This window comes from Dreissena polymorpha, chromosome 12 (genome assembly GCF_020536995.1).
Source record: "Dreissena polymorpha isolate Duluth1 chromosome 12, UMN_Dpol_1.0, whole genome shotgun sequence".
NCBI classification, from domain to species: Eukaryota; Metazoa; Mollusca; class Bivalvia; order Myida; family Dreissenidae; genus Dreissena; species Dreissena polymorpha.
In genome coordinates, this window is record NC_068366.1 from 59,088,507 (window position 1) to 59,111,223 (window position 22,717).

Sequence of the window (22,717 nt, forward strand, 5' to 3'; positions counted from 1 at the left end):
ATTCTGGCATGTATGGATATAATGAAAAAATTATGTGGTTCTAGTTTCTTCTTCCTAGTATTAGTTACACTTCCTTGTGATATGTTCGGTTTTGTCTGAGGCAATTATGACCTGTTTCAGGATATAACTTCCTTGTAAAAAAAGCCAAATATCTTTCATAATAATAAATCAAAATAATGTAAGTTTCATAGTTTATTTTATGGAACTTGGAATAAATGCTCTTTTTCAGTTTCAACCCATTTTATTTGTCCTTCAATGCCAGACACGTTTGACTGATCCTTGAGATGGTTCACAGCAGTACATATACATTGAATAGATAATCAAATGAATATTTGGTTATAATGTGTTATAAACAATGATTTTAATTGCTTGATAAGATTGATTTGTTAGGTATGCAATATAGTTTTATTAAAAAATTAATAGAAATGCTACCTGGAAACTAAGCACGATATTAACCCAAGCAACAGTGTAATTGGGTAATTTTTAACCAGGTTTTCCGAAGGAAAAAACTGGTTACTAGATTGTTAAATGTCGGCAGGCTGGCAGGCCGAACAAGCTTGTCCGGGCCATAACTTTGTCGTTCATTGTGAGATATTAAATCATTTGGCACATTTGTTCACCATCATTAGACAGTGTGTCGCGCGAAAGAATTACATTGATATCTCCAAGGTCACACTTTGAGTTCAAAGGTTAAAAATTGCCATAAATAAGCTTGAGATGGCCACAACTATGTCATTCATTGTGAGATTTAAAAATCATTTGGTACATTTGTTCACCATCATTGGACGGTGTGTCGCGCCAAAGAATTACGTAAATATCTCCAAGGTCAAGGTCGCCACGACTAAAAATAGATTGATTTTGAAACAAGGGGGATAACTTTGATCAAACAGTAACAATGCACATTTTGAGTCGGTCTTTCTTTATCAGACTTTTTTTATGCCCCCTTTCAAAGAAAAGCGGGCATATAGTGATCGGACTGTCCGTCTGTGTGTCTGTCCGTTTCGAAAAATGCTCATAACTTCTATTTCCCTTGAGATATAACCTTCATATTTGGTATGCATGTGTATATGGACAAGGCCTTTCCATACGCACACAATTTTTTACCCCTTTGACCTTGACCTTGAACTTAGGGTCCGCAGTTAGGTTTCGAAATCTGCGTTTAGGTTTCGAAAAATGCTCATAACTTCTATGTCCCTTGAGATAAAGCCTTCATATTTGGTATGCATGTTTATATGGACAAGGCATTTCCAAACGCACAAAAATTTTGACTCCTGTGACCTTGACCTTGAACTTAGGGTCCGCGTTGAGGTTTCGAAATCTGCGTTTAGGTTTGGACAAATGCTCATAACTTCTATCAAAGCGTTTATAGGAGGCATATGTCATCCTATGGTGACAACTTGTTTCAAATTGAAATCAAGGTCGCCACGAGTAAAAATAGATTGAATCTTACACAAGGGGGGTAACAATTCACATTTTGAATTGTCTCCCTATATCAGACTTTTTTCAAATTGAAAATCTGGTTTTGTAACAATTTTGTCCTATGTCTTAGATTATTTTTACATACAAGCTTATTTGTGTATGTTTTAAAATTCACTTACCGGTACTTTGCATTTTTAGCTCGACTATTGTATATGAAATATATATAGTGGAGCTATCCTACTCACCCTGGCATTCCCGTTCCCATGAGCGTTGGAATGTTAAAGTTTGCGTACCACCTCAAATATTTCCTATGCCCCTTGACATATTGCTTTTATATTTTGCATACTTCTTCACTAACATGACCACAATCTATAAACAAGAGGAGACAACTGTATCAAGCATTTTGTAAGAATTATGGCCCCTTTTTTCACTTAGAATATGCATATTATATTTTGCATACTTATTTACCAACATGACCACAATCTATAAACAAGAGCAGACAACTGTATCAAGCATTTTGTAAGAATTATGTTCCCTTTTTATCCCCCGCCAGAGGCGAAGGGATATTGTTTTGGCGTTGTCCGTCCGTCTGGCTGTCCATCCGTCCGTCCGTCCGGCACTTTTGTGTCTGGAGCCATATCTTGGAAGTGCTTTGGCGGATTTCATTGAAACTTAGTATGAGTATATATATGCATAAGAGGATGATGCACGCCAAATGGCATTGTACACAATCTGTTAAAAACAGAGTTATGGCCCTTTGTATCTTGAAAAAATGCTTTTTACTATAGGCACTTTTGTGTCCGGAGCCATATCTTGGAAGTGCTTTGGCGGATTTCATTGAAACTTGTTATGAGTATATATATGCATAAGAGGATGATGCACGCCAAATGGCATTGTACACCATCTGTTAAAAACAGAGTTATGGCCCTTTGTATCTTGAAAAAATGCTTTTTACTATAGGCACTTTTGTGTCCGGAGCCATATCATGGAAGTGCTTTGGCGGATTTCATTGAAACTTGTTATGAATATATATGCATAAGAGGATGATGCACGCCAAATGGCATTGTATACCATCTGTTAAAAACAGAGTTATGGCCCTTTGTATCTTGAAAAAATGCTTTTTACTATAGGCACTTTTGTGTCCGGAGCCATATCTTGGAAGTGCTTTGGCTGATTTCATTGAAACTTGGTATGAGTAAATATCCCCCGCCAGAGGCGGAGGGATATTGTTTTGGCGTTGTTCGGTTGTCCGTCCGGCTGTCCATCCGTCACTTTTGTTTCTGGAGAGCCATATCTTGGAAGTGCTTTGGCGGATTTAAATGAAACTTGGTATGAGTATATATCCCCCACCAGAGGCGGAGGGATATTGTTTTGGCGTTGTCTGGCTGTCCGTCTGTCACTTCCTCTGTCTTAGTTTTGAGTTATTGTCCTCCGTCCGTCCATCTGTCAGTATGTTCATCCGTACGATTTGCACCCATCCTCAAACAAAGCATATGTTGCGGGGGATATCAATTCTACGAATTTGCTTGTTATACTTAAAAAATTGAAATTTTGGTTAAGTTTTGTGTTTAGGTTCACTTTATTCCTAAAGTATCAAAGCTATTGCTTTCATACTTGCAACACTTTCTAACTATCATAACAGGACTGTTCAGGCAAAGTTATGTACTCTGACTGGCATTTTGACAGAATTATGGCCCCTTTTATACTTAGATAATTTAACATTTGGTTAAGTTTTGTGTTTTGGTCCATTTTACTTCTTAAAGTATCATAGCTATTGCTTTCAGACTTGGACAACACGCTAACTATCGTAAGGGGACTGTACAGGGCAAGTTGCATAACTCTGGTTGGCATTTTAACTGAATTATGGCCCTTTTTTGTCTTAGTAACTTTGAATATTTTGTTACATTTTGTGTTAAGTTCCACTTTACTTCTTAAGTATCAAGGCTATTGCTTTCAAACTTCAAATACTTTCTTACTATCATGAGGGTACTGTACCTGGCAAGTTGACTTTGACCTTGACCTTTGAATGACCTTGACTCTCAATGTCAAACTAATAAATGTTAATTAAATTGCCATTACTTCTTTATTTATGATCAGATTTGATTCATGCTTTGACATAACAACACTTACCTGACATGCCATAATGGACTCCACCTAAACCATCCATTACGCCCCACCCTAGAATCCACCCCCTCCCCACCCAAAAAGATTTTTTTTTTCTTTGAAACATGGTAAAAAAATCCACAAATATTTATTTACTTTATTTTTGAAGGATCGTCCAACCATCCCACCCTAGCTATTGCTATCAAACTTGAAATAAAATCTTATTAGTTTGTTTTATGTCTTTACAAAAGTTCAAGAGATTGTGGAAAATATACCTGAACTCAGAATCGTCTATAAAGTACAACTTCTTTAAAACATAACCGATCAATATGTTTCAATTATGGTCCTCTTCCAGTTAGAATATGACTATATTGCCTTGACATTATTGAATATGAACAATTTCCCCATGATGGCTTACGTTATGCTGTCAAGCACTCGAATAGTCGAGCGCGCTGTCCTCTGACAGCTCTTGTTTCTTTTATTTTTTAAAACTTGTATTTGTGTAGGAGTTTTAGTAGTCTTGTCTCAAGTACTTAAGTGTCATATTTCAAGAAAGAAATTAGACATCAGGAAACACGTCAGTAGTTCAAGTATTATATATCAACATGTAAGTGAATGATCTGTATCAAACTTAATTGTTATTCTGAAAGTAGTAGATATAATCAATTCTTAGTAAAGATTCGTTGACACATAACAATGTGAATTGTTAGTTTACTAATCAAATGTCCCAAACCAAATATCTGCCTTGTAATACTATTTGACTAGGTATTTGACCGATAAAGAAAGTGTATGATGTTAAATATATTTTCACAAATTTACCACACAAAAGAAAAACTAATAATATTATGTTTTATCTTCAGAATACTGAAATGTTTACTGCGCAGAAAAATATACTGCCATACAAGTTGTAATCAATATGTTTAATATGTGTACACACCAAACATGTGTATTTGTTACCTACCATAATATTGGTTCATTTACAGCCCAAAGTTTGCCTGTCACCACTCCCCAGCCATCACAGCCCCTAAGAAGCTCCTCTGCCCCATTGACCAATCTCCCCTTGACAACCGAGACAGTCACAAGAAGTAGTTCCTCAGCAACCATCGCCGGGTCAACTCAAACCACCACTACGCCACCTCAGCAGACTGCAGTAATTCAGCCTAGCGAAACTGAACCTCGTAGAGCCAATGTGGCTCTTCAACGCTCATCAACGCCTCTGAAGACGGTCTCTGCAGTCTTGGAGCGATCATCCCAACCGCGAGGCCCGGATGATCCCAGACTGAACGTGGATCTTACAACGGGTATTTATATTGAGCGACCTCGACATCCGGAGTACAATAACCTTCAGACTAGAATTGACACATTCACAGATTGGCCAGCCCATCTAGATCAGGACACAAGACAGTTGGCAGAACTGGGCTTTTTCCACGTTGGTAGGTTTGATGTTTTTGTTTTTCTCATTTTTTTTTTAAAGATTTTCATGGTGACATTGATAATTAATCCATTATTTAATTGTCAAAGTTTGCGTTTTGAGCCCTCTGTATTCTGTACAGATTTCTTCTTACTTTTTAATCCCCCAGTCTGTCTGTCTGTCAGTCTGTGCGTCCGTCCAAAAACTTTACCATTGGCCATAACTTTTGCAACATTGATGATAACAACTGGATATTTGGCATGCATGTGTATTTAATGGAGCAGCACATTTTGAGTGGTTAAAGGTCAAGGTCATCATTCATTGTCAAAGGTAAAAAAATTGAATCCAAGGGAAGTAACAAGCTTTAAAGGGAGATAATTTCTATTTTAAATAATTTGGCAGGTACAGACAGCGCTTCCATTAGTGGACGTCCGTGCGTAAATTACACCCAAAATCTGCAGTCGTACGTCCATTTTACAAATGGTGGAAGTCACTTGGACGTCCGATAATCCGCATGTATACTGATTTCTAATACACAGGGCGTACAAATCACAACAGTTAGACTGGTAATTCACTCTGATAACCGCGCTCAGAGCTTAATCGCCATAGATGCAACATGGGGTAATAGATCACCCACTGATAAGATATATTAGAGTATCCAAATAAAGTCACATTACACAGCCATGTGTGCTGACACAGATGCACCACGAGTAACATTCCAGTCTCCAAACTGTGCTGTTCAGCGTCCAATGAGTGACGATTATGCTTATAAGGACATGGTTAACTGGCGATCATTATTTTTGATTGACGTCAGTCTTGAAGTTTGCGTTCTTGGCAGATTCATTTACAAGGAATCACAGTTTTAAACTTTACGTAATATCCAACGGTAAATTAACAGTACATGAAAGACGATGTCCAGTATTATCATCACACCTTTTTATCATAAACAATTACTTAAACAACAATTGTTCCTTATGTGAAGTTAAATGCAAATGGTGAGCAATTAATTACTTATGGCAAGTAAGTTGTGAAAACAATACATGTTACAAATTGTATGAGGTAACAATTTAATTTCAGTACAAGTATATTTCATCATGTCCATTTATAGAACTGAATTACACAATTTTTCTTCAGCCACGTGGTAATATTATTTGAATTCCTTTGTACGCATCTGCACCATTTACTATACATGATGCCATGTAAAACCTGTATTTAAGAGCGTGAATTTGTTGCGGACAGAGTAAAGTTCCACGCATCGAAAGCGTGCGTGTCAAAAAAGACCATGTGCCGTAACTAAATATAGACATGCTACACGACACGTGTTGTATTTTAAAATGAAAAAATACATTGGCATTAATGTACACAATAAGTTTTGACACATTGAAACTTTCAAAAAAATACTTAAATTTACAAATAATAAATTAAATTAAAGTCCCTCGTTGATTGGTCGTTATAACCAAATACAAACACCTAGATGCTCGCACATCGCGTCCCTTGATTTACGCATGTTTAATGGGAATTATCCCATCCAAAAATTCACTTTTCATATGGGCTTGATTAAAAATGCGAACGTTTGTTTTTATAAAATTCTTAAACACATAAGCAGCAATACTGGTAATATTTTGGTTTAGAACATTGAAATTGCAATTAAACTGAATTATAGGCTAATGGATAGTGTTGGAACATGTATGTATCCAGCGATCAACACACACGGTAGAGTTTACTAAAATATTAATTGAAATAAAATTGGGACTTCCAACTGTATTATCTGGGACGTCCAAAATTTAAGGCTTGGAAGTCAGGACTTCCAACTTTTCAAAAAAAGTGGAAGCGCTGTACAGATCATTTTCACAAGGGAAGTAATATGTTTTAAAGGGATATAAAAAAAAAAATCAAAGCAGCGTAGTAGGGGGCATAGTGTTTCTGACAAACACATCTCTTGTATATTTCAAGTTTACATTTTATGTTTATCAAAATTTGCAATAATTTTTATCAGTACAAGCACACGTGCAGGGAATGTTTCTTTGCCTTGCAGGTGTCGCAGACTTTGTCAGGTGCTTTGCTTGTGGTGGAGGACTTCGCAACTGGGAAAGAGGTAAGTGTTCACATTTATGGTTGTTTTGTGCATTGCTTTGTTGGAAATTGGTTTCATAGCTTTATGGAATAACCAGAAGAAGTGTCATTTTTTTCTTACCATGTTAACATTGTTTGATTTATGTTAGTGGATCTGCGTTGTATCAAATCCATGTGCATATTCTGCGTATGATGTTAATAATTGAACTCAAATATATACAGCAATCCTTTACATAATGGATGACTCAAGGTCAATAAAATACCAATTTATCTGAAATCATTAATCTGAAATCACCTTACACTAGTTTAAATTACCAATTTTATATGCAGAAGTTCTGACCATTAAAAAAAAGTTTAGTTGCTGGGTTTTTTTATCAGAAGATTGTCAGATACATCAGTGTCTCCAATATACCTCAAATCACCCATTCAATCCTTCTAACTCTCTTCATCTTCTATTCAGGTGACAATCCACTGGTTGAACATATACGATGGTTTCCCAACTGTGAATACATGCGCAAACTAAAAGGACAACACATTATTGACCTCGTTTTACGCCACGTCAGAGAACAGGTCAGGCGGTTGTCTTGTACAGTATATATATATATATATATATATATATATATATATATATATATATATATATATATATTATATGTATATTATGTTTGTTGAACAATTATTTTGTGGCTACACATCTGGTTCATGTATAAATATAATATATTACTATTATTTTGTATTTAACCTTACAGCGAATACATCTAATAGTATAATTAGATATGAAAAACTTTTAAGTATAAATTATTTTGTATGTCCCCCATCACTAAAGTGGGGGACATATTGTTTTTCCCCTGTCTGTTGGTTTGTTTGTTTGTCCCAAATTTAACATTTGCCATAACTTTTGCAATATTGAAGATAGCAACTTGATATTTGGCATGCATGTGTATCTCATGGAGCTGCACATTTTGAGTGGTGAAAGGTCAAGGTCATCCTAAGGTCAAAGGTCAAATATATGGGTCAAAATCACTAATTTAATGTCACTTTTGCAATATTGAAGCTAGCAACTTGATATTTTTTATGCATGTGTATCTCATGGAGCTGCACATTTCAAGTGGTGGAAGGTCAAGGTCATCCTTCAAGGTCAAAGGTCATATATATAGGGACATAGTGTTTCACAAACACATCGCTTGTTTTCACTATGTTTTACATTAATATAAATGCATTGAAGAATACAATCATATCTGCATTATGGATGTATTTGTAGGAGGCGGCTGAAGGAGCAGCAGCATCAAGAACTTGTAAGTGATGTTTTCTAACAAGTGTTGTTTGTTCTTTCTACAAGTTTTAACATCTTGTGAGTGCTTTTTTATATACTTTAATAGGGTTTATTTTGAAATATTCCCTCATCAATATACATGTATGTCATCATCCCCATTTTCCGAGAAATTTATCTTACCAAGGTTTAATCCCCTAATATGACTGTGTTCTACAAAATGCCAAAAAAGCTTACTTTCTCCTCAAAATGCCCCATACCTATAACGTAAAAGTAAGAAGGATGTTTTGATATATTAAGAATATGACTTAAAGGTAGCAGTTGTAAGTATTTGAAATAGTGCATTTTAACTTAACAGTAATTTAACCAAAGTACATTTTGCCTATTTTGTATGTATGATGAAAGGGCTGCATTTTAACAGCAATTTTTATGTGAGTGTTAAAAGTTTTAGCAGAGTTTATATTGGTTTTGTTTTGTTTGTAATTGCATGTAATTATGTTGATTTTTATGCTCCCCCAAAAAAATTTGGGGGGAGCATATAGTCACCGCTTCGTGTGTCCGTCCGGGCACAATTTTTGTCCGGGCTATTGCCCAGAAACTAATGACCGGAATTCAATGAAACTTTATGGGAAGCTTCACTACCAAGAGGAGATGTGCATATTATCAGCGTGTGCTGGTCGGATGATTTTTGCACAGAGTTATGGCCGTTTGAAATTTTCCATTAACTGTACATATAGTGCAATTCTTGTCCGGGCTATTTCTCAGCAACTAATGACCGGAATTCAATGAAACTTTATGGGAAGCTTCACTACCAATAGGAGATGTGCATATTATCAGCGGGTTATGGTCGGATGATTTTTCACAGAGTTATGGCCCTTTGAAAATTTCCATTAACTGTACATATAGTGCAATTCTTGTCCGGGCTATTTCTTAGCAACTAATGACCGGAATTCAATGAAACTTTATGGGAAGCTTCACTACCAAGAGGAGATGTGCATATTATCAGTGGGTTCTGGTCGGATGATTTTTCACAGAGTTATGGCCCTTTGAAATTTTCCATTAACTGTACATATAGTGCAATTCTTGTCCAGGCTATTTCTCAGCAACTAATGACCGGAATTCAATGAAACTTTATGGGAAGCTTCACTACCAAGAGAAGATGTGCATATTATCAGCGGTTCTGGTCGGATGATTTTTAGCTCGACTATTATATATAAACTATATATAGTGGAGCTATCCTACTCACCCCGGCGTCGGCGTTAGCGTCTGCGTTAGCGTGCAAATGTTAAAGTTTTCGTACTACCCCAAATATTTCCTTTGTCCCTTGACATATTGCTTTCATATTTTGCATACTTGTTTACCAACATGACCCCAACCTATAAACAAGAGCAGACAACTCTATCAAGCATTTTGTCATAATTATGGCCCCTTTTCCACTTAGAATATGCAGCAAATGTTAAAGTTTGCGTATTACTCCAACTATTTTCAATGTCCCTTGACATATTGCTTTCATATTTTGCATACTTGTTAACCATCATGACCCCAACCTATAAACAAGAGCAGACAACTCTATCAAGCATTTTGTCATAATTATGGCCCCTTTTCCACTTAGAATATGCAGCAAATGTAAAAGTTTGCGTACTACCCCAACTATTTTCAATGTCCCTTGACATATTGCTTTCATATTTTACATACTTGTTAACCATCATGACCCCAACCTATAAACAAGAGCAGACAACTGTATCAAGCATTTTGACAGAATTATTGCTCCTTTTATACTTAGAATATGCATATTATTGATAAATCTATGTTAAAGTTTGCGTACTACCCCAAATTATATTTCCTATATCCTTTAACATATTGCTTTCATATTTTGCATACTTGTTTACGAACATGACCCGAACCTATAAACAAGAGCAGACAACTCTATCAAGCATTTTGTCATAATTATGGCCCCTTTTCCACTTACAATATGCAGCAAATGTTAATGTTTGCGTACATCCCCAACTATTTTCAATGTCCCTTGACATATTGCTTTCATATTTTGCATTCTTGTTAACCATCATGACCCCAAACTATAAACAAGAGCAGACAACTCTATCAAGCATTTTGTCATAATTATGGCCCCTTTTCCACTTACAATATGCAGCAAATGTTAAAGTTTGCGTACTACCCCAACTATTTAGCTCGACTATTATATATGACATATATAAAGTGGAGCTATCCTATTCACCCCGGCATCGGCGTTAGCGTCTGCGTTAGCGTGCAAATGTAAAAGTTTTCGTACTACCCCAAATATTTTCTTTGTCCCTTGACATATTGCTTTCATATTTTGCATACTTGTTTACCAACATGACCCCAACCTACAAACAAGAGCAGACAACTCTTATCAAGCATTTTGTCATAATAATGGCCCCTTTTCCACTTAGAATATGCAGCAAATGTTAAAGTTTTCGTACTACCCCATTTATTTTCATTGTCCCTTGACATATTGATTTCATATTTTGCATACTTGTTTACCAACATCACCCCAACCTATAAACAAGAGCAGACAACTATATCAAGCATTTTTGTCATAATTATTGCCCCTTTTATACTTAGAATATGCATATTATTGATAAATCAATATTAAAGTTTGCGTACTACCCCAAATATTTCCTATATCCTTTGACATATTGCTTTTATATGTTGCATACTTGTTAACCAACATGACCCCAACCTATAAACAAGAGCAGACCACTGTATCAAGCATTTTGACATAATTATGGCCCCTTTTACACTTAGATAATTGAACATTTTGCTTAAATTGCCATAACTTCTTTATTTATGATCAGATTTTATTAATAATGTGACAAAACAACACTTACCTGAATACCACAATGGATACCACCCAAACAATACCCCACGCCCCTACCCAGAATCCCTCCCCCCCCCCCCCACCTCCCCCCCCCCCCAAAAAAAAAAATATATTTTTTTTTTTAAACATCTAATAATTACCACACCCCACATTATACCCCCCTCTCACCCCCCCCACCCCACCCTCCCCCCAACATTTTTTTTTTTTTAAACATCTAATAAATTACCAGACCCCACATTATACCCCCCTCCCCCCCCCCCCCCCAACCCAATTTTTTTTTATTTTTTTTCCTTTTTTTATTTTTGAAAGATCGTCTAATAAATTATTGAATGTGAACAATTTCCCATTGATGGCTTACGTTAAACTGTCAAGCACTCGAATAGTCGAGCGCGCTGTCCTCTGACAGCTCTTGTTATGCCCCCTTTCGAAGAAAAGGGGGTATATAGTTTTGGCACTGTAAGTCTGTCGGTCTGTCTGTTACACTTTTCGTGTCCGCTCTATTTCAAATACTTTTCATCCTATCTTTACCAAACTTGGTCAGAAGTTGTATCTAGACAATATCTAGGTCAAGTTTGAATATGGGTCATGCCGGATCAAAAACTAGGTCACGGGGTCACTTAGTGCATTTCAAGGATTTAGCATGGTAAAATGCTCATAACTTCTATCAAAGCGTTGGCTATAACTTTTGCATTATTGAAGATAGAAACTTTATATTTGGCATGCATGTGTATCTCATGAAGCTGCACATTTTGAGTGGTGGAAGTTTAAGGTCAAGGTTATCCTTCAAGGTCAAAGGTAAAAAATCAAAAAAAAAATCAAAGCAGCGTTCTCATGAAGCTGCACATTTTGAGTGGTGGCAGTTCAAGGTCAAGGTCAAAGGTAAAAAAATATTTTTATTTCAAAGCGGCGCAATAGTGGGCATTGTGTGTCTGACGAACACATCTCTTGTTCACAGAGTTATGGCCCTTTGAAATTTTATATAAAAAAATTCTTGTCCCCCCAACTTCTGTGCCCTCAAGACGTTTCCTTTTATCTGAATATATAGTGCAATATTGTGCCAAAAAAAAACTTTCGGGAGTAGCACCCGCCTCCGACAGTTTCTTGTTTTTAAAGTTTGTATGATTATGCTCACATTATATCTACTGGCAGAGCAAATAACACAACAAAGTGTTTTGAAACATTGTTTGTATAACAAATGTTTTAAAGGTACTCAAGTCGCTAAAAAATCAGAAGAAAATAAATTGTAACTGTATTTGTATGAAAACATAGTAGATAATTAATATATATTCCACATTAGTCTGTCAACAGACTGCTAATTTTTTTTCTTTTCTAATTTCATAATTACTTCTTGAGATGTATTGCAATACAATATCAAAGCTCCTTTACTCTTCTGGCTGAATTATCAGCATTTTAAGCAGATAAGAAAACGTAACTCTGTATATTATAAGTACAGTACAAGAAGTAGGAGAGAGTTATCTCTATTAAAATGATAATGCAGGACTGTTAACAGTCTAATTCCACATTTGCATTGAAAAAAATTGCATACCGGTACTTTTGCAAAATACCGTTTAATTGTCAATATTGCTCTTAATTAGCAGACCTGAATACAACAGATCCTCTCCAAAGTGAATTGGGCCGCAGTCTGATAGATATGGGATTCACAGAAGATCAAGTGAAGGACGGTATAACAGGAGCTAGGCAGCGCCTTGGTATGTATATAGGGGTAAAAACAATATCTTCCGTTCGGAGTTGTGATTTCTCCTCCTGTCAGCTGATTTCCTCAATTTTAAGGTCTAACTTATTTTACAAACAGTTATAAACTTTGCTGTCTCTGTATACCAATTCAGAGTTAAGTTGAACCCTGTAAGAGCAGTATGGCATTTTCCTCCCCTGAGGTGGTTCTTAAATCACACCCCTGATCTTGTGTTTGTGACTTTATTGAATGGTAAATAAGTTTTAACTAATCACTTTTTGTTATTCAACATTTTATTTTTTTATAACAATGCAGTCTAAGTAAAACCTACTAAGACTAAACTGATATTGTGAATGTCAGTGTTCTGCGGACGCACCGGCTAGTTTTCCCCAAAATATCGATTCAAAACAGCGCAAAAAACGCCCATTTTAGTTCTTAGTCACTGGCTACTTTGAAAATATAATTGTCGACTCAAATTTTTATGGAGAATACTGGAAGTATAAATCTGTACAAAAAGTATTAAAGCAGTTATGTGTGTGATACATTATCCAGAAGTCTAGCATGTGAAAGTAATTAAAAAAAAGTTTGTGTAATTTGTTTTCAGGAAGAACAGATGTCACAGCTAATGAAGTTATTGATTGGTTGGATGCAAATAGACCCCCTGCAGCTGGTATGCACAAGCAGTATTTAGATATTTTGTCCTATTGAAGCTTGATTTCATTGAAAATATGTCTCACTATATGAATAAATGTTACATAATTTTATGTACAACAGGGGTTACTTTAACGTTGAGAAACATTTCATTAGTTTGAGATATAACTCATTTTGGTACTGATTTGAGGCATATAACAAGTGTATACTTAGTATTTTATTGTTCTCATTAATAGAATGTGATAACCATTGTAATTTATAAAGCAGTGTGGGATTAGAAGTTTATGAAATCATTCTTCCCTTGCTTTGCTTATCTGGCAGGCATTATTTCGTACCTATTCCTGTTTTATTTTCAAGTTGTTGTTTTTTTCAAACACACAAATAAAGCTTATCAACTTAGATGAAAGAATGTGAATGCTTATGCATTATTTTTTTACATAATGACATTTGCCTAGAGTTAATTGGGTAATTTAGTAATCATGTTATCAAATTCAATACTTCATAACGCAAATGTGTTGTTCTCCACTTAACCCCCACAACCTGTAGATAGGTTGAGCGATATTGTAATTACTTTTCCTTCAATCTGTCAGTCTATCCTGAAACTTGTATTGTCTGTAATTTTCAAATGTATTAAAGGATTGCAAAATAACTTTGGACAAATGTTCACCTGTAGGAGATGTTGAGTAGCACACAATAACCTTTAAACTTTAATAATATGTTATTGCATTTTCTTTCGTACATGCATTCATACAAATATACATATAGTGCAGAGAGTAGATGTACTACAAATTGATGTTTTCGAATGTATAGAAAAAGCAAAAGGGTTGGGTCACAAGTTTTAACAACATTAGAAGACGACCCTTCCAAGGCAATAAAGCTGTCTTTCATAGTCAAGGTCAAACTTTGAGGACAAAGGTTAAATATTTCACTTTATTGTCAAAATAGGGCTTGTGCTCTTTATTACTTGGTGATGCATGGAAGGATTTTAAATTAAAAAAGTTCACTATTTGGAGACATTGTGTCACACGCAATAATTATTTCGCTATGGATGACTTCCTGCAAGGTCAAGGTCAGACTTTTAAGCACTGTTAGGCTATATGCGGGATGGAAAGACTTCTATTGAATTTGAGTTCAATACCTCTAAGGTCCCGGTCCCAGGTCTGTTAAATCGTTTTCAAAATGAATGCCATGACCTTAGATCATCTAATTCTGTATGCAGACTAATCATGAGAAAAGGAAAATGCCTATTCATATTCAAGTCAGAGGTCTAGTTCACAAAGGCATGTTAGTAATCAAACATATCTAAAGATCCATTGATATCTTTAACAAAAATGCTTTGACCTATCATTATCCAAATTATTGCATGTCACTATGAAGGCAAGACACCTGTTGATTTTGTTCGAAAAGGTCCAGGTCATAGGAGCTGTTAACATGAAATTAGATATTATAATCAGTTTAAGATTAATAAAGATCAAGGTCAACGGGACATGAAATCTAATAAATAAGACATTGAACCCATAGTGAGACATATTTGTATTGAAATATGTCATCATACTAAGACAATTGATGTATAGGAAACCTAAAAGTTTGATAACCAATTAAAGTTACTTGGTTGTGGATGGTGCATAAATTGGGTTGATTTCACATAATTTCTTGAAATTAATTTGAGGAGGCTCAATAGACATAGACTTTCACCCTATATACTGATGTAAGTATTGAATGATTTGGCCATTCAAATATTACCAATAAAAGGTGTAGCTTAATATTCGCAAAGGGCCAAACTTCTTTTGGGACATGAAAAATCTCTTAAAGCTTGCACATATTAAGGACTTGGCTGCAAGTGAGATTTGAGTACTTTTTCCACAGAGTTTTTTAGATTTCTCTTATCATTGTTCATGCATCATTTAATCCCATTAAGTTTGAAGTAAAAAACAAAGTATTATTTTTCTTCCTATCAGCTGAAACAAAAACACAGCTTAGAGCAGTTGTCAGGCAAGAGGAGAGACCAGTCCAGACTGGTGAATCCACCACAACAACCACCTCCTCCTCAACCACCACCAGTAGCAGTAGCAGGAGTGGCACTACTCTGACAACCAGTCACAGTCAGGTCAACGTTGAGGTCGCTGTAGCTGGTGCCAACATTACAGCAACGGCTACGACCGCCACTTCAATGACTGCAGGTGGAAATAATGATGATGACGAGGAGTATGAAACCCCACCTGAAGGAAACGCCTCGGGTATGTTTGCGCATTCAATGTCTGGGAGAGCGTGTGGTTGCCTTCTAGAGGCTAAAGCTCATTACTTATTCATAGAAATTGTTTTCAAGTCTTTGAAAAGTCTTGTCCTTTATTTTTATGCCCCCCTTCTAAGAAGAGGGGGTATCAGTGCCCTAGATAATTATTTGGGAAATAGGGTTTTCACCCATTGATTTTGAAAAATAGGGTGATTTCATTCTTGAAATAGGGTGAACTTAGTTATACAATTGCATACCTTATAATCATTTCTGCTTTACATCTGTTGAAGCTGAAGCACTTGTATTGATTCAATAAAACTGTAAACTAATTAACTTTAATAAACAGATGTTTCATAACATCTTTAACCCTTGAAACAGTCCATAATATAAACTTTAAACTTAAAAAAAATGATAACATGAATGATTCTGCATTTATTGGCTCTTGATTTCTTGGTTCAAAAAGTTTGTGATCGACTGATATTTTTGCGCAACAATCGCGGACGTCTTCCGACCTCTCTTAGACATTTTTATTTCGCATTGTAATAGAAACTGTAAGAACAGACGCTTTACAAATACATGCACAATGAGAGACGGATAAATCAGATTGAAAACGCATGTATGTTGTCGTAAACGCTTTAATTAAGTTATGAAATCTAGTGCGCAGAGGGTTTAAATAACTTTGACTGATTTCCTGCTCCGTCATCCAGGCGCTTTCTGAATAAAAGCGTCGCCGCGTTACGAAAATAATACCAAAGAGAAAATACCGAAAATGGTTGCGTTTTCAATACGCATGATATTGTATTTCTTTGCGTTTTTAAACATTTTAATAGAGTGAAAGACGCAGATACGCAGCTTATCTGGGGCACTGGGGTATATTGTTTTGCACATGTTGGTAGGTCGGTCTGTCCGTCCGTCCACCAGATGGTTTCCGGATGATAACTCAAGAAAGCTTAGGCCTAGGATCATGAAACTTCATTGGTACATTGATCATGACTGTTAGATGACCCCCATTGATTTTGAGGTCACTAGTGCAAAGGTCAAGGTCACAGTGTCTCGAAATAGTAAAACAGTTTCTGGATGATAACTCAAGAAAGCTTAGGCCTAGGATCATGAAACTTCATTGGTACATTGATCATGACTGTTAGATGACCCCTATTGATGTTCAGGTCACTAGGTCAAAGGTCAAGGTCACGGTGACTCTATACAGTAAAATGGTTTCTAGGTGATAACTCAAGAAAGCTTACGCCTATGATCATGACTCGAAACATTAAAATGGTTTCCTGATGATTACTCAAGAATAATTAGGCCTAGGATCATGAAACTTCATAGGTACATTGATCATGACTCGCAGATGACCCCTATTGATTTTCAGGTCACTAGGTCAAAGATTTAGGTCACAGTGACAAAAAAGGTATTCACACAATGGCTGCCACTACAACTGACAGCCCATAATGGGGGCATGCATGTTTTACAAACAGCCCTTGTTTATCATAGGATATTATTTTATTTCTATTTTTGCCACTTGTTGTTTTTGAGCCTTGTTGGTGTTGTATGTGGTCAGCAAGGGTCAAGTTCAGGGTAACAAAACATACAAACATTAAGTGACTTACAGACATATTTTTTTTAGAAAAGTAAGCTTTTGAAAAATTTGGTTTTTATGGAATGTATGGAAGTTTCTTGTAATAGCTTTTATGCAGTTAAATATGTTTCCTTCTTTCTTGTAAATACTGGTGATATTGTGGTCAACTTGTTGAACAAATAAATCTAATCTGATTTTATCCTGGACTTATTCTTTATAAGGTCAAGCCAAAAATGGAGGGAAGAAGAAAAAGAAGAGGAAAAGCAAAGGAGGTAATGCTGCCAGCAAAAGTTCTAATGAAGGGGCAACAACTCAACAAACTGAAAACCTAGGTATGTAAAGTGATGGTCAATTACCCTTTAATTTTTCCATTTATTACAAAGAAATTCAGGATGGGCATAGCAGGCTTCCCACCTGTAGATTTAGTGCGCACAGGCACTCTTGAGCGAAAATCACCTTCCATGTTTGCCATGACATGTAACCAATAGCTTGTTATTAGTCCCCTACCGGTTTCACCGAACGGGACTAATGGTTTGCGCTCTGTGTGTCCGTCAGTCTTTGAGTCTGTCACATTTTTCTGGATCCTGCGATAACTTTTAAAGTTTTTAATATTTTTTCATGAAACTTGAATCATCGATAGATGGCAATATGAAAATAATGCATGTCATTTCATTTTGTTCCTACGTAAAAAATTCTGGTTGCTATGGCAACAAATAGACTAGAAATACTGCTGAAAATGGTGGTTTTCTGGATCCTGCGATAACTTTAAAAGTTCTTCATATTTTTTCATCAAACTTGTAACATGAATAGATGGCAATATGGACATTATGCACGTCATTTCATTTTGTTCCTACGTCAAAAATTCTGGTTGCTATGGCAACAAATAGACTAGAAATACTGCTGACAATAGTGGTTTTCTGGATCCTGCGATAACTTTAAAAGTTCTACATATTTTTTCATGAAACTGGAAACCTGGATAGATGGCAATATGGACATTATGCACGTCATTTCATTTTGTTCCTACGTCAAAAATTCTGGTTGCTATGGCTACAAATAGACTAGAAATACTGCTGAAAATGGTGGTTTTCTGGATCCTGCGAAAACTTTAAAAGTCTTTCATATTTTTTCATGAAACTTGAAACATGGATAGATGGCAATATGGACATTATGAACGTCATTTCATTTTGTTCCTACGTTAACAATTCTGGTTGCTATGGCAACAAATAGACTAGAAATACTGCTGAAAATGGTGGTTTTCTGAATCCTGCGATAACTTATTAATATTTTTTTAATGAAACTTCCAACATGGATAGATGGCAATATGGACATTATGTACGTCAATTTTTTTTTTGTTCGTACGTAAAAAATTCTGGTTGCTGTGGCAACAACAAAAATATTCTGACAATGGTGGAATTTCTGACAATGGTGGAGCCGGTAGGGGACTTTTATTGCTTGGCAATAGTCTTGTTTCAAATACTTTCAAAACTTACAGAATTCATGGAAATTGGTTTCTGCAACAAATTGTATGCTTGTTTGACAAGTTTAAATCTAACTTATTAATTATACAGGTTTTTCTGTTATCTGTACTTAACAAAAACAGGTGCAGTTCAAATCAAATGTAAATTTTATACATTAATATTATAAATACTATTAGATTTCATTCTTAATACTCTGATTTCAAATAGTGGAGGCTTTTGTAATAATTTTTCTATAATTATAGACCCAGCTGCAATTCAAAAAGAGAATGAGCGTTTGAGGGACATGCAGACCTGTAAGATATGTATGGAGCGACCAGTCGACACCACACTACTCCCATGTGGACATCTGGTCACATGTAATGTTTGCGCACAGAGGCTTGCCAAGTGTCCAATATGTCGTAAGAAGAAGGAAGGGGCAGTAAGAACCTTCATGTCCTGATAGGGATACAGTTTGTGATCAAAGTGATCTCAATTATTGAACGTAGCTTTGAGGAAGATTCCAGTTGAAGAGGTTGCTCATGAAAATGCACCAGGCCGAGAGGAAAAATGTCCTCACTTATTGCTTAGAAGCCAAAGCAATGCTGTCTCAAGATTTTGGTGCCTGGGCCTTTTGCCTGTGGAAATGAGAAGTCTTGGAGATGGGAGTGAATCTTAATGCGAGTACAAGAAAATGGGGTTGTAGTCATGAATTTCCCATGTACATTAGATGTATACAGCAGACGCACAAAGGATATGTGTGTCAATCTAAGAACATGTTGATGCAGTTATGTTACAGTGTAAAAGGCAATTACAGTTGTGAATAGATCAATTTGGCAAGCAACTGGTTTTGATAATTCAGCTACACTGGGCCAGAAATGGCAGCAACGTTTACCAATTTTGAGACATGTTAGCTGTTTATTATACAAGGAAAGCCGCATGGCAGAGCTAATTTAGATCATGCTTTTTGTCACACATGATAGCGTCTATGTACCATAATTGAGCTGTAATGTAAGCTTTACATTTATTAGAAAGCTTGAGTACTGTATTGGGTTGGTTGGAGGTAATTCATTATTCCAGCATAGAATTTATCGGTAAAATGAGTGTAATTGATTAGAGTTTCCACTTGATTCTCCACACAAAGATAATTACCAGTAATTGTATTTTAATTGTCATGATACACTAGCATTACTTGTATATATAAAATATATATATTAAGAAATCATAGAAAACTCAATTAGCACCTTAAATATTGTATCATACATCATTGACTATAACAATGATATAGACTATAAGTGCACATTATGTACCATTGATCCTTAATATTATTTTACTACTTCATAGGAGATGAATGATACAGTATTGTTTATAAGTTGAAAAGATTTAAGATGATTAGTTTACCCAGGCATTAAACACCCAGTTATGAGGCAAACTAGAGTGTATGTTAAGAGGAGAGAAAAATAGAAGATAACATGTATATATATATATAAATTTGGATCACAAGAAGCCTCTCCGAGTTGATGGGGTTTCCAACAAGATTTTGAATCCAACTAGGGATTATATTTAGCAGATGTATATGTTAAATGTAGGGTATTTTGTGAAATCTTTTTCTCTTTTCTATTAAATACACGATTTGCGCACTTCTTTTTACTAATATACTCAGTAGTTGCACTTAGTTTTGTGTGTTCTGGTTATGTGTTTATAAATACTGGTACATGTTTGCACTAAAACCAATACATAATAATCACAATGTAGTTTTATCGTTAAATTACCACTTGAATTTAGTAACAAAAGTATTCAATTAAATGTTACTTTTAAAGGGACTACAGATGCGTAAAATTTATGTATCTAAGTGGTAAAAGACTATATTAAAACCTAGTTAACTGTTGAAGGTAACTTTTTTGCCCACCTTCATTTAACTTGCTAAGAATGTTTGTTCTTTATGATATTTCTAATGAGTTTGAAAAAACGTGTTCTGTTCTGTTGAAAAATATGGATGCCACAAGATTTATTATTTTAACTTGTAATTTGGGCTAAAGTGCAACCTTTTAACACAGGTTTAAGTTAATTCTTTCTGGGGATTGCAACCATCAAACAAATGCTATGATAGTGTGATATTACGGTTGTTTTGTGATGATTCTTATTCTGTTGATTTCTTCAGAAACATGAACAACAACCCAAATATCTTATAATATTGAATTACTCTAAATAAATATTGCAATTGATTGAGATTTTTTCTCGAGAAAATCACATAGACTAGTAATGCATAATTGACCTTTTGAGCCTTTTATAGACACCCTTTTTTGCAGACGATACAACCAGCTGCTGGCTGACTGAGTTATCTCCCATATATTTTTCAAAGGTTTAATTATGTAAATAAACATTCTGTGTTGTATATATTTTCCATTATGTAAAAGTTGGTAATGATGTGTATATCTTAGTATTGAGTTATTGCATGTTTTTTCTTTGTTGCTGTTGTTTTTCATTTGCATAACTAAGTATTGACTTTATCTGTGCTACTATGTATTTCTGATGTTAACCCGAAAGCTACAATTTGACTACTATATAATTTTATTGTTTGTGTTATTGATATTGTGTTTAATTATTACATGTTAAACATTGTCCAGAATCGAAGCAAATGTAATCAATTTTTTTTCCTGTTTATTTTTTTTATTGAACAAAAAAAACCAGTATCTATACAAGGCCAACGTTTATATTGTCTTTTATCAATACCTGTCAAACAGAATCCGGCATATCATCAAATATATTTGTATTTTTATTTCTCTGAGATAAAAAATAGTCTAAATTTGTATACACACTTTATGTATCAATACTCAAAAACGCTCTAAAACTAGAATAGACATATTACAGTGTCACCATTATAATGAATGTACATACATTTTGTAATCCTGAGATACACATATTGATGTCTTGTATATAGGACCATTTATCTTGAACTGTTTGTACACTTTGTATGCTTTATAACTCACTTTTCTTGCCATTTTGTTTATTTGTTTTGTTTATATTTTTATGTTTGCCATGCTGTGTTTGTACCATGACCTGTATATTGTTAGCCACTAGTCAATTGATAGGTTGTGAAAAAAAAGTAATACAAATGTGTCAGTGATTTATGTTTTGTACAGAGGGCAAATTATTACATAACATTTATTATATTTAGTGATTATCTACATGTACATATATGTACATATATTAATTACTTAATCTGTCTTGTACTTGTTTTGCCATTTCATTTACATTTTAGAATATAGTGTTATTATCGTTGTAAGATTAACTTACACTTTACATGGCACTATCTTAGTCAATTCAACCATCTAGACCAGATATATACTTGTATTGTTATTTGAATATCGTACTTGCATGTATGTGCTTTCCATGTTTTATAATACATGTCTGGCGTAAAATAATCACTGTGTTATTTTCCGATATGTATCGCATTATTATGTAAAATTATTGCACTAGTTTAAGTATTGTTTTATGTTATTATACATGCACACCAATAAACAATTGGATCAAAGAGCAGAATTTTGATTTTATGTAGCTTAGGTGTGAAGGTATTCTATTATTATTATTCATGCGTACAAATAAAACAATGAATACAAACTCATAGTTTTGATTTTATGTAGCTTATTTGATGTTAATCAGTCTGTATTGACACAGTTTCAAGGCTTGCATTGAAACTGGAAGGCTGGACTTCTTGGACACTGACTTTGGAATTCTTAAACTTCTCAGAATGGAAATATAGCATAAATTGAATATTGTTTAATGCCAGTCAGTCCTATACCAGTAAGTGCTTGTAAGCCGATTTAGTCAGTCAAACATATGTTTATTAAAGTTAATTTAGCCATGATGGCCCTTAAGTGCTCATCTGAGTTCACCGACACAATTTTTTTAAGAGTGAACCAGACAGAACACCCACATTTAGTAAGAGAACAATAGGAAAGACCTAAAAGAAG

At 35.1% G+C, this 22,717-nt stretch overlaps 1 protein-coding gene across 4 annotated transcripts in view; it reads left to right on the forward strand.

The window, feature by feature from the left end:
- LOC127852740 (uncharacterized) overlaps window positions 1-22,280 on the forward strand; it is a 110,317-nt gene extending 88,037 nt beyond the window's left edge. For 3 of the 4 annotated variants that reach the window (XM_052386694.1, XM_052386697.1, XM_052386695.1), the window contains 9 exons: window positions 4,506-4,955; window positions 6,969-7,028; window positions 7,467-7,576; window positions 8,268-8,301; window positions 12,729-12,842; window positions 13,431-13,496; window positions 15,436-15,714; window positions 17,511-17,621; window positions 19,010-22,280. In XM_052386694.1, the coding sequence (XP_052242654.1) occupies window positions 4,506-4,955; window positions 6,969-7,028; window positions 7,467-7,576; window positions 8,268-8,301; window positions 12,729-12,842; window positions 13,431-13,496; window positions 15,436-15,714; window positions 17,511-17,621; window positions 19,010-19,206 (1,421 nt within the window). In that variant the 3' untranslated portion in view covers window positions 19,207-22,280. The remainder of the gene's footprint in view (window positions 1-4,505; window positions 4,956-6,968; window positions 7,029-7,466; window positions 7,577-8,267; window positions 8,302-12,728; window positions 12,843-13,430; window positions 13,497-15,435; window positions 15,715-17,510; window positions 17,622-19,009) is intronic. The other variant, XM_052386696.1, reaches the window with a different exon arrangement.
- Window positions 22,281-22,717: the final 437 nt, after the last annotated feature.